Source organism: Brassica oleracea, chromosome C8, assembly GCF_000695525.1.
Source record: "Brassica oleracea var. oleracea cultivar TO1000 chromosome C8, BOL, whole genome shotgun sequence".
NCBI classification, from domain to species: domain Eukaryota; kingdom Viridiplantae; phylum Streptophyta; class Magnoliopsida; order Brassicales; family Brassicaceae; genus Brassica; species Brassica oleracea.
The window spans coordinates 23,203,259-23,215,635 of NC_027755.1; the positions used below are offsets into that span (position 1 = coordinate 23,203,259).

General features: G+C 33.5%; 2 protein-coding genes across 2 annotated transcripts; both read right to left on the bottom strand.

Annotated features, from left to right (window-relative positions):
* Nucleotides 1-2,636: 2,636 nt before the first annotated feature.
* On the bottom strand, nucleotides 2,637-4,156 carry LOC106309746 (quercetin 3-O-methyltransferase 1-like). Its single transcript, XM_013746862.1, has 3 exons — nucleotides 3,619-4,156; nucleotides 3,155-3,527; nucleotides 2,637-3,058 (listed from the first exon to the last, which is right to left on the bottom strand). The coding sequence occupies exons 1-3, from the start codon at nucleotides 4,053-4,055 to the stop codon at nucleotides 2,750-2,752; spliced, it is 1,119 nt and encodes a 372-aa protein (XP_013602316.1). The 5' UTR covers nucleotides 4,056-4,156; the 3' UTR covers nucleotides 2,637-2,749.
* Nucleotides 4,157-10,487: 6,331 nt separating this feature from the next.
* On the bottom strand, nucleotides 10,488-11,987 carry LOC106309901 (caffeic acid 3-O-methyltransferase-like). The gene is made up of 3 exons (XM_013747047.1): nucleotides 11,458-11,987; nucleotides 10,998-11,370; nucleotides 10,488-10,908 (listed from the first exon to the last, which is right to left on the bottom strand). Exons 1-3 carry the CDS (start codon nucleotides 11,898-11,900, stop codon nucleotides 10,600-10,602), a joined length of 1,125 nt encoding a protein of 374 aa, XP_013602501.1. The 5' UTR covers nucleotides 11,901-11,987; the 3' UTR covers nucleotides 10,488-10,599.
* Between the last annotated feature and the right edge of the window lie 390 nt (nucleotides 11,988-12,377).

A 12,377-nucleotide genomic window follows, 5' to 3' on the forward strand; every position in this document is an offset into this window, starting at 1 on the left:
TTCATCGGCCTGTTTCTTATGTTTCAGTGTCCTGGTTAGTGGTGTGATATAAAATGGTTTATGTTTTTGTTTTAATCTCTGGTTGTTTCATCGACTTGTTTCTAGTATAAGATATATATGTTTTATGTTCTTGTTTTGTATATAAATTGTTCCTGGTTGTTTTATGGACTTGTTCAGTGATCGTTTTTGCTAATGTTGGTGTTGTTCTTCTTCAGGATGGATGCTTTTGGTGGTGAATAGAAGCGTACTGTCTTCAAGAGTCACGGACTTGAAGAATCACCGACAAGTTGTTTGTTTCTGTGCTTATGTAGTCTAGTCTTTGATACTCAGTTTCACGGACTTGTGTAGGCTAGCACATGTATTCACTTTTCTATGCTTGTGTAGTCTAGTCTTGTCTACTCTTTTGTTTTCTTGTGTAGTCACGGATTATGGAGATATGTATTCTCCTTCATGTTCTCTATAAAACAACTTCTTGTTCTCTCTTTATAACCATACAAGCAATTTCATGTTCTCTCTATAATTTGATCAAACCAATTTCATGTTCTCTCTATAAAACAACTTTTTTGTTCTTTCCGTCTCTTTATCACACCAAAAATAATTACGACCAAACTTGTTCTTGTTTTTTCTGCCTCTTTATCACACAAAAAAAATATATTCAAAAATATAACACTTGTTCTTTCATTCTCTTTATTACAAAATCTATTCACAAAACAAAATCTATTCACAAAACAATTTTTATATGGCATCTTCTTCTCAAACCCCTTTAGATCAATCATTTGATGATGCATTTGATGATGCATTTGATCAAATCTTTGATCAACATTTTGATCAAGCCTTTGAGAATTTTACCATTCGTGATCAAGAACAAAGGAAAAAAAGAAAAAAACGAGCTTATATCGAAAGAAATTGTGAAGAAGGCAATGTACGTTTATGGAATGATTATTTCAGTGATACTCCAACGTATCCTGAAAATTATTTCCGACGACGTTTGTTCATGCACATTGTTGATCGACTCTCCAGCGACGTTTAATACTTCCAGGAAAAGAAAGATGGTATCGAAAGGAATAGTCTCTCTGCTCTTCAAAAATGTACTGCAGCCATTCGTGTCTTGGCATATGGTAGTGCGGCTGATACGGTCGACGAATGCCTCCGACTCGGTGAAACGACAACTTGGTCATGTTTAAAGAATTTTGTGGAATGAATAATTTATTTGTTCGGCGATGAGTACCTAAGAAGACCAACCGCGGCTGATCTTCAACGTCTACTTGATATTGGAGAGCATCGTGGATTTCCCGGGATGATAGGAAGCATCGATTGTATGCATTGGGAGTGGAAGAATTGTCCCACCGCTTGGAAAGGGCAATATGCTCGTGGTTCGGGTAAACCAACAATCGTTTTAGAGGCGGTTGCTTCATATGATCTCTGGATATGGCATGCATTTTTTGGACCTCCAGGTACCTTAAATGATATTAATGTTCTTGATCGCTCACCTATTTTTGATGACATAATAAACGGTCAAGCTCCTCAAGTCACTTACTCCGTCAATGGAAGACAATATCATTTGGCTTACTATCTCACCGATGGTATTTATCCGAAATGGGCAACTCTTATCCAATCTATTCCAATACCACAAAGCCCGCAAGCAGTTTTATTTGCTCAACGTCAAGAAGCTGTCTGAAAAGATGTGGAGCGTGCTTTCGGAGTCTTGCAAGCTCGCTTTGCCATTGTTAAAAATCCATCACTTTTTTAGGATAAAGTCAAAATTGGGAAGATTATGAGAGCATGCATCATACTTCATAATATGATAGTAGAAGACGAACGAGATGGATACACTCAGTTTGATGTTTCAGAGTTCCAACATGGAGAAGATACCGGAAGTTCACATGTCGATCTCATGTATTCTACAGATATCCCTTCAAATATCGCTAATATGATGGGTGTTCGAACTAGGTTCGTGATAGACAAATGCATCAACAACTAAAAGCTGATTTGGTTGAACATATATGGCGTAAATTTGGACTTGATGAAGACAACAACTGAGCTCGGATGCTTCTTTCAAATTATTCTCGTTTATTTTATTTTTCTCTGTTTTATGTTTTTATCTAAAAATCTATGTTTAAAATGTTTTCTTTTATTATGTTTTATTTAATAAATAAATTTTATATTTAATAAAAATAATATTTTAAATTTGTTTTTTAAGCACCCCCAAAATAAAAGCCTCTCATTGGACCATGAAAATGTTCGGGGTTCTTACCGTTGGCTTTTAAATCACTTTTACAACTTAAAATTATTAAAAAAAGAATAAGCACCCGTAATTGGGTTGTTGGGTTAATCTCTAAGGTGTTTGGGGGCAGTTGAAATAATTAAACAAGAAAATAGATGTTTCAAGGTAGATGCTCAAGTTATTTTCTGAAGCTTAACACATCTTTTTTCATTATGTTACAGAAAACACACGGTTACAAACTTGTCTTGTCTTATTATGAACTGGATAAGCTATTGGATCGGATGCGCTTAATAAAAATTGTAAATTCAAATATGAATTCAATTACTTAAAACTAGTTCTTAGAGAGTAGAGACAATGATAAATTAAACACTTTTTTATTGCTTGAGGCTGTATTATATCAAAAAAAGGAGTAGAGACAATGATAAATCAAACACTTTTTATTGCTTGAAGCGTATTACATATATCAAGAAAAGAACTGAAACATAGAGATAAATTAACAATTAACGAAGAGCATAGTTCTGGATTTTAAACATTTTCTTTGCAGAACTCAATAATCCAGCAGTGATAAGCCTGGCAAACGAATTTGCAGTGGGTGAAGCCTGATTCCATGGCTAAAGCTTCAAACTCAGCACGGGACCTCTCTTTTCCACCGGAGCATTGTGTGAACATCAGCATATCCATATCAAAGGCAATGTTCGCGTTGATATCTCCACTCTCAGCATTATCAGGAGTGACTAGTTCTATGACAACAACTTTACCGTTCTCCGGTAGTGATTTCCAACAATTCTTAAGAATTTTTATGCAGTCTTCGTCGGTCCAATCATGAAGTATACGCTGTTAAAACAAATTAAATCCCAAAAGTAAATACAAAGTAATACATACATTCACTTAAATAAATATGTGGTAAACAAAGAGGGTTGTTAAACTTACTTTTAATACCATGGTATCTCCCTTTGGAACCTCTACGAACATATCTCCCGCTACATGTTCCACCCCAGGGTAAGAAGGTGCTTGTGCCAAGGCACAAGTCAGATCAAAGTTGATACCCTTTATATTGGGATAATTAGAAGTAACAACACCAAGAGTGTTGCCAACTCCTCCTCCAACATCAACCAACACATCCACGTCTTTGAAGCCTTGGTAAACTTCAAGAGCCTTCTTCACGACAGCGATGGTGAATCCTGTCTGGTTAAAGAGCTTGCTGAACCTCTCATCAGTTCCCATATAGTCGAAGAGTTTCATGCCACCATGTGCACGGCCAAATGCATCTCCTCCTTTTAGCACCACATCTTTCAATTGTGCCCTACGAATATTAGCATATCAACAACGTAAGATTCATTGTGTTTTATTTATTTTTATTTTTTATAATTTTAAAGAGTTGAATAAAAAATTACCAAGTGTTGAGGAAGACGCTGTCGGAATTGACAATGACTTGAGAAGCTAAGGATCCAATATCTTGAATGTTATTTTTCAAGAAGAACCTGCATATTGGCTCGGCTTTGTAAACCCTCTGGTCCTTTTTGGCTTGGACCGTACCGCACTTGACCATGGAGTAGCTAGCGAGTAGACGTAGCATCCTGTCCAACAAAGCCGGCGCCTCAGGGTTACGAGGCGTAGTTGGTAGCCTACTTGCTATCTCGGAAGGTGAGAGGAACACTGAGGCGGCGTAGAGAGTGTCAAAGACACCGAGCTCAAGGGCAGCTTTGAGAACCATGGGAAAGGCAGCGGCATTGGCTAATCTCACGGCCATCAAACCCAACTCATTATCATCATCGATAACAACTTGGCTTTTGGGGTTAGAGCTTAAGGTTTCTTCGTTAAGGATTCCCATTTTTAATTCTCTTTATTTGTTCCTTCTCTACCTTGGTGATCAAACTGATCAGAAGCGAAGAAACAAGGAGAGTTTGTGTGTTTATGTGTCTTCTATGTAGTGTTGCGGATGATGATGCTTATGGATATTGGATCCTACTTCTTATAGCTTAGATTTAGCCTCCTTTTAATTTATTTAATTTATTTTTATAATAATTTCATTTAAGTATATTGTCGGCTTGCAGGTCCATTTGGCTGGCTGAATAGTTAGTCTCTATGTAGAAAAGTAAGAGCAAATTGTGGCGGCTTAGATCTTGTTTCACTTTAGTTTTCTTCTTCTCCTAATTGTGTTTAGTGAAAGTCAAGCCAATCTAATTTCAACACTAAAAAAGATCAACCAAGTGACTATATAAGTATTTTACAAAAAAAACTATGGGAGATATTTGCTTAATTTTGTATTTTGTTCTTCAATTTGACTAACATAATAGTATTATAATACTCACTATCAAAAAAAAAAAATTAAGAATGGGGCAATTATTTGGACAAAAAAGTGAGTGTAACATCACAAGCTGTTAAATATCCAAGATGCATAACTCCATTTATACTGTCAAAACAGATACATGAATATGTGAATTACGAGATATTTTAATTTTAATATAAAATACTTAAACAATATGAAAATAAATACTTTTATTATTTATAGCTTTAAACCTTAATGGATTATTATTTTTGTTAAGAAATCGACACAATACTTTTTAACAAAAATATTATTGGTTTTCAGAAATAATTGATGAACTTACCTAGAGTTTGGTGTAGTACTATTTTTTGTCTTCTATGATATTTAAACAGTGAAACCGATCTTTACAACGACGAACTCTTTCAGAAACCAAAACCGAGCACAAAATGAACATTCCGGAGCCAACAACGTCGACATAGATATTTGATCCTATATTTGGTATACATACCAAATTGCATCATATATATATTTTTAATAACCATTGAGATTCCAAAAACTTTGTAGACCCAAAATAGGCATGGACATTATCTGGATTCTAAGACCCAAACCGGAACCGATCCGCAAATACAAGTATCCGAAAGTACAAGTTCGTGTCCGGGTCTAGGGCCATACTAAAATACCTGTTGGATCATTTTTCTTTGGATCTGCGGATCTTGATTTGAGTCCGGGTCCTATCCGAGACCCGATCGGGTATCCGAAGTATCCAAAAAATATTATATATATTAGGTATATTTGGGTATATTTTGGTATTTCAGATATTTTTTTTAAGTTAGGGTTTAGGTTTTTGGATATAATTTTAGGTTTCGAGTAAAAATTTAGATTTTCAGAAAATATAATTTGGGTATTCGGGTGTCTTTTGGGTGTTTTGGTCTGATTTTGGATAATTTTTTGGGTATTTTTGACTATTTTTGCGGTTCTTCTGGTATTTTTAGAGTTTTCGAATGTTTTTCGAGTTTTCGCACTACAAAAAAATAGTCATTTAACATCACTTATTTTAAATATTTGAAAGAATTTTACATCACTTAAATAAATAACTGTGAAAGTGGTGATGCAAATAATTTGCATCATTCTATAGATAAATGATACAAAAATAATTAATATTTATATCATTAATTGTAAGTCATACAAATATGCATCAATTATACAAAATGATACCAAAATTAAATCAGTTTTTCTAAATGATGTAAGTATTAACATCAATTGAAACAATTGATTTTAATTATTTATTAATAACTGAAATTAAATTAATATCAAAACATCAAAATTATTTTAATATTTTATTATTTATAATTATTTTTTAATTTTTTATTTGTACATAATTGACGTTAAATAATATCAATGGATAAATTAATTAAATATTCATTAATTTTTAATTGAAATAGAATAAATCTGACGAAGAAGAAAAAAAAACTAAAGAACAAATATAGAGAGAAACATTAAACAAGATGGAAGAAGAGGAATTCAAAGAAACATAGAAAATAATTGTAAAACAGTTAGGTGGAATTGACCATAAAGAGCTTCATGCCTTCATCAATCGAAATTCTTCTTCTTTTTATCCTCATTCCTTGTATCCATGTTTTTATCTCCAATGTCTGTTGATGGTGTGAAATTGAATCGATTTAGCACCGAAGTGGAGGAGATTCATCAGAAAATTCTTCATCAACTGCTATTTCTTTAGAATTTTACTTCCTTTTAGATTTCGAGTAGACGCATCTCCTCTTAGAGCATGATTATTGGAGGGTTTTTATGGTGAGGTTCTTAACGGAATACAAGAACCTGTCTCTTAACTTTTACCTAAAAAAACTAAGAACCAGCTTTTAAAACTCTTATTTAAGAGTTAGTTTTTAGTTTTTTAATTAAAAGTTAAGAGACGAGATTCTTATATTCCGCGAACTCCATCCTAAGAATTCTCCACTAATCATACTCTGTCTTGAGACGTTCTGTTTCCTAACAAAGAAAAACCGTTCTACCAAAAATATATAAGTCTAAGTTTTCAACAAATGAAAAAAAAAGATGAAGAAGAAAAAAAGATATACTTCTTCAGAAAGTTTTCACCGAATCTAAATAGCAACCCTGCATAAGAACAATACCCATCATTATGACTCATAAGACAAGAAAGTTTGAGAAACTAAAAGAGGAAGAAGAACCCGTGAATGCATTCACAACAAAAAGACGAAGATGCTTAATTTTTGAAGTGAAGAGTTATAAAAGAAATTAGAGCTCCAATTAAATTAAAGCCATAAGAATAGTAACTACTTCCGTAATCTTTGAATTTTGAAGTGTAAGAAATTCTTGTAACCGTTCAAGTAAATTATTTTTTTTTAAAGCTTTGTAGTAGTATTAACTGATGCAAAATTTAAATAAAAGAACATCATTTTAACTTACTTGACGATAAAGAAAAACACAGTTATATATTTTTGGTTCGCATCAATTTTTATTGATGTGAATTTTATGTCATATTAATAAGTGATGCTAACCAAAAATAATAATTACATCAATTATTTAATTGATATAAATGTATAGAATCATATCATTTTTGTGTAAATGATACAAATTAATAAAGTTTATATCATTTTATTGAAATGATGTCGAATTATTTAATTATACTATCAATTATTAGAACTGATTTAAAATTATATATATTTGTATCATTTACAAATAAATAATTTAAAATAACATCATTTATTTATGTGATACCATTTAAGTGATACAATACATACTTTTTTTTCGTAGTGTCGGGTCCAATTCGGGTATTTCGGGTTCTTTTCGGATCTTAAATATTCGAACCGATCCGAATCCAAAATATATCCGATAATTATAGATATTTTACGGGTATTGAAATTATAGATCTAAACCGATCCAGGCTCGTTAAGAACCAACCCGGAACCGTGTACCTATATGGATCCAAATTTCCAGGATCCAAATTTCCAGGACCCGAATGATCCGGACCCGACGAGATCCGATCCGAACCCGATCTGAGGATCCGAATGCCCATGCCTAACCCATAGACTAATTTAACAAGGTCTTCCAGATACACAATTAATTCACATAATGTCATGACTAGGTGGCGAAGCATTACATAATATATATTTGAAACATATATCATATTATTTAGCTATAAAACAATTTTTTGAATTAATAAGCGTATAAATATAAAGAGAAATTTCCTATGATGGTTATTTTTATTTTTTTGTCACAAAATAGTTATCAATGGAAAAAATGACAAAAAAATGTTTTATTAAAGAATAAAAATACATTTATACCATAGAGTTAATTAATCTAGATTTAAAGTTTAGAGTCAAGGAGTGAGGTTTTGAAAACATGGTTTCAAATTTAAAAAAATAAAAAATAAATATTAAAAGTTTCAAAATAAAAAAGAGATATTTTGGTCATTTTCATTATTAAAAGCTATTTTTCTAATAAAAACTTAAAAAATGTTATTTGAGAGAATTGTCTAAATACAAATGTACTTAAATACTATGTTACATGGAAACAGAAGCGGGTACATGGAAGCGGAAGCGTATGGAAGCGCGGAAACGAGATTTTTAAAATAGTTAGGAAGCGGGTACGTGTTAGAAACGTATTCATATATATATACACACATATATATATATACACATATATAAGATTTTTAAAAATCTAGAACTAAAAATTATATGATTTAAATTTAAAATAAAGCATTTATTCATTTATAATAATTTCGAAATGATTTCATATTAAAACTGTAAAAATACACATAAATTAAATTAAAATAAATTATTATATTAATTATTTTTAATACTTTATAATTAATTGGCATAATATATTTGAATATATGATTATCTTTAATAAAAACCTCAATGCATAAAGATAATTTTATTTTTATACTTTGTATATTTATATTCTCTCTATTCAATATTATTAAAATTTGGATTTTATATAAATTAAAAGCTATAATTTTATATTTTTATTGATATAAGACATTGTAGTTTTTTTCTTTAAAAGAATGGAAGTGTGATTCCAAAACGGAATCGTAAGTTTCCAACGTGTTTTTAAAGAGAATATTTTAAAAGCGTTTTGGAATCGAGATTCCGTAAGCTTCCGCAAGGTTCCGATTCCGATTCCGGTTCCGAAGCGGGAAGCGGACGTCCGATGAAGCTTCCGTGCAACGTAGCTTAAATATATGAAAAGGTGCAATAGAAAATTAGTCCACGTAGTAACACATAATCAAATGAAAATAATATATAACAATTCTTTTTAATAGTGATGTACATCCAAACACAAATATGAATTATTAACACATGTTCAAATATTAAAAACTGCCAATAATTTATAAATATTATTATATTACAAAATGAAAACATCTCGGATCAAAATCTAGTTGGTTAATTAAACCAACCAACCAACGAGCATAACGAAACAAAATTTCTTACAAATCAAGTTGGTAGGTGCCCAAGCGATTTTGGCATGGTTTTCGCGTGGTTGATGCCTGTAAGGTAGTTGGTGATAGCCCTGGGACGGATCCGGATATCCGGGAAATTTAGGATATCCGGATCCGGATCCGGATTCGTGGTTTCCGGATATCTGGGTTTCAGATATCCGTCTCGATATTCTATTATCCGCGGATATCCGGATCCGCCAAAATAATTAAAAATAATTTTTTCAACAAAAAATACTAATTTTTTTAACAAAAAATACTAATTTTTTAATATAACACATAAATTAAATATTTATAAATATATTTATATATGTTTATAATATTGTAAAAGCTAAATTATAATATTATAAGATTAATTCATGTATAAATATTAATATATCAAATATAAATATTAATAAAATTTAAAAATTTAATGTATTTTAAAAATACGGATCCGGATCCGGATATCCTGACCTAAAAATTAAGATATCCGGATCCGGATTCGGTTTGCACGGATCCAAGATTTTACTATCCGGATTCGGATCCGGGCACCCCGGATATCCTATTTTCGGAGCGGATCCGGAGCGGATCTCGGATCGAATCCGGATCTCGGATTCGGATCCGGGCACCCCGGATATCCTATTTTCGGAGCGGATCCGGAGCGGATCTCGGATCGAATCCGGATCTCGGATTCGGATCCGGGCACCCCGGATATCCTATTTTCGGAGCGGATCCGGAGCGGATCTCGGATCGAATCCGGATCTCGGATTCGGATCCGGGCACCCCGGATATCCTATTTTCGGAGCGGATCCGGAGCGGATCTCGGATCGAATCCGGATCTCGGATTCGGATCCGGGCACCCCGGATATCCTATTTTCGGAGCGGATCCGGAGCGGATCTCGGATCGAATCCGGATCTCGGATTCGGATCCGGGCACCCCGGATATCCTATTTTCGGAGCGGATCCGGAGCGGATCTCGGATCGAATCCGGATCTCGGATTCGGATCCGGGCACCCCGGATATCCTATTTTTATTTGGGACAAAAAAAATAAATTTTTTGTAAACTAAAAATAATAGTATTTAAATATATTTATTTAATTAGTTTTTAGTTTATACAGAAAAAAATAAATCAACCATAAACTGTCATGTTTAAAATATATATCTCAAAATATCTCAAAATGTTTCAAATGATGTTTTTTGTCATTGTTTTCTTTAAGAAATCTTTACTAACTTTTATTAAAAATTAATGGAATTTGTTTCATGGATATGAAGATTACCGATTTTTGTGAAAAAACTCAATTTATGACATAACAACAAAGTTAATTCTATTTCTCATTTTTCTCCAAAACCATATATACCAACAAGGAATATAATGGTTGCCTTTCATATATATATATATATATATATATAATCCCGTCTGTAAATTTCTATTAGAGATGCAAACTAAATTCAAGCAAAAAAGTTTCTCTCAAGTTTTTTTGCAATAAAAGGTCCATTAGATAGGTAGCCTTGTGTCGATATGAAAAGTACAATGAAAAAAAAAACAAAAAAAAACTTATTTTTCTTTCATATTGCTCGAACACACATACATACAAAGTATGATCATCACAAACAAAGAACTGAAACGAAGATGAAATGTTTTAGTTTTGTATTTTACACATTTTCTTTACAAAACTCAATGATCCAGCAGTGATAAGCCTGGCAGACGAATTTGCAATGGGTGAAGCCAGAAGCTATAGCCAAAGCTTCAAACTCGGCTCGTGACCTTTCTTTTCCACCAGAACATTGGGTGAACATCAACATATCCATATCAAATGCAATGTTCGCGTTGATGTCCCCATTATCAGCGTCATCAGGAGTGACTAGTTCTATGACAACGACTTTACCGTTCTCCGGTAGTGATTTCCAGCAATTCTTGAGAATTTTAACGCAGTCTTCGTCGGTCCAATCATGTAATATACGCTATAAACACAAATATGATCCCACATGTAAGTACAAAAAACAAGTACATATAGTTTCAATAAATATGAATGATAAACTAATGAGCTTACTTTTAATATCATGGCATCTCCTTTTGGAACCTCTACGAACATATCTCCCGCTACATGTTCCACTCCAGGGTAAGAAGGCGCTTGTGCCAAGGCACAGGTCAGATCAAAATTTACACCCTTAATATTGGGATACTTTGAAGTAACAACACCAAGGGTGTTGCCAACTCCTCCTCCAACGTCAACCAACACATCCACATCTTTGAAGCCTTGGTAAACTTCAAGAGCCTTCTTCACTACAGCGATGGTGAATCCTGTCTGGTTAAAGAGTTTGCTGAATCTCTCATCAGTTCCCATATAGTCAAAGAGTTTCATGCCACCATGTGCACGGTCAAATGCATCTCCTCCTTCAAGTACCACATCTTTCAGTTGTGCCCTATAATTCACGTATTACTATAGTAAGATTTCATTACCGTATTAACAAAGATTCCAAAACTGATGAAAATAAAATTTTGAAAATTACCAGGTATTGAGGAAGACGCTGTCAAAATTGACAATGACTTGAGACGCAAGGGATCCAATATCTTGAATGTTATCTTTCAAGAAGAACCTGCAAATTGGCTCGGCTCTGTAGACTCTCTCGCCCTTTCCAAACTTATCGCATTTGACCATGGAGTAGCTAGCGAGTAGACGAAGCATCCGGTCCAACAAAACTGGTGCCTCAGGGTTACGTGGAGTAGTTGGTAACCTACTCGCTATCTCAGATGGTGAGAGGAAGGCGTCGGTGCGAGCGGCTTCGGCGTAAAGAGTGTCAAAAACACCGAGCTCGAGGGAGGCCTTGAGAACCATGGGAAAGGCTGCGGCATTGGCTAGTCTCACGGCCATCAAACCTAACTCATTATCATCATCAATAACAGTTTGGGTTTTAAGGTTAGAGCTCAAAGTTTCTTCAAAAGGGAATCCCATTTTTTCTTGTCTTTCAAGGTACTGCACACGACACTTATCAGAAAGCGAGAGTCTGTGTGTGTTGGGATGATAGTTTGGTATATTTCTGATGCACCTTCGTTTCTCCTTTTATAGCTAAAAGTTTGGATATTTTTTTCTCGTTATTTAGTTTCATATAAATATATTGTTGGCGTGCCGGTCCATCTTGGGCGCTGAATAGTCTGTATGTTAATGTACCGCAGAAAAGTAAGAACCACTTATGGCTGCTGAAATCTTGTTTCAAGTCAGTGGATTTAGTCAAAGTTCAAAGCATTGATTTATTCTAATTTCACCACTATAGACGTACGGGACAATCTATAAAAACTATATTGTTAAGGTCAGAGTCCACAAACCATTTATTAAAAAACAACAATGACGCTAAATCATTCGTTTTTTGTTTGTTTATGCATTTATTCAGTTTGATCGACAAGGAGATCTTATCAATACATTATAATACCA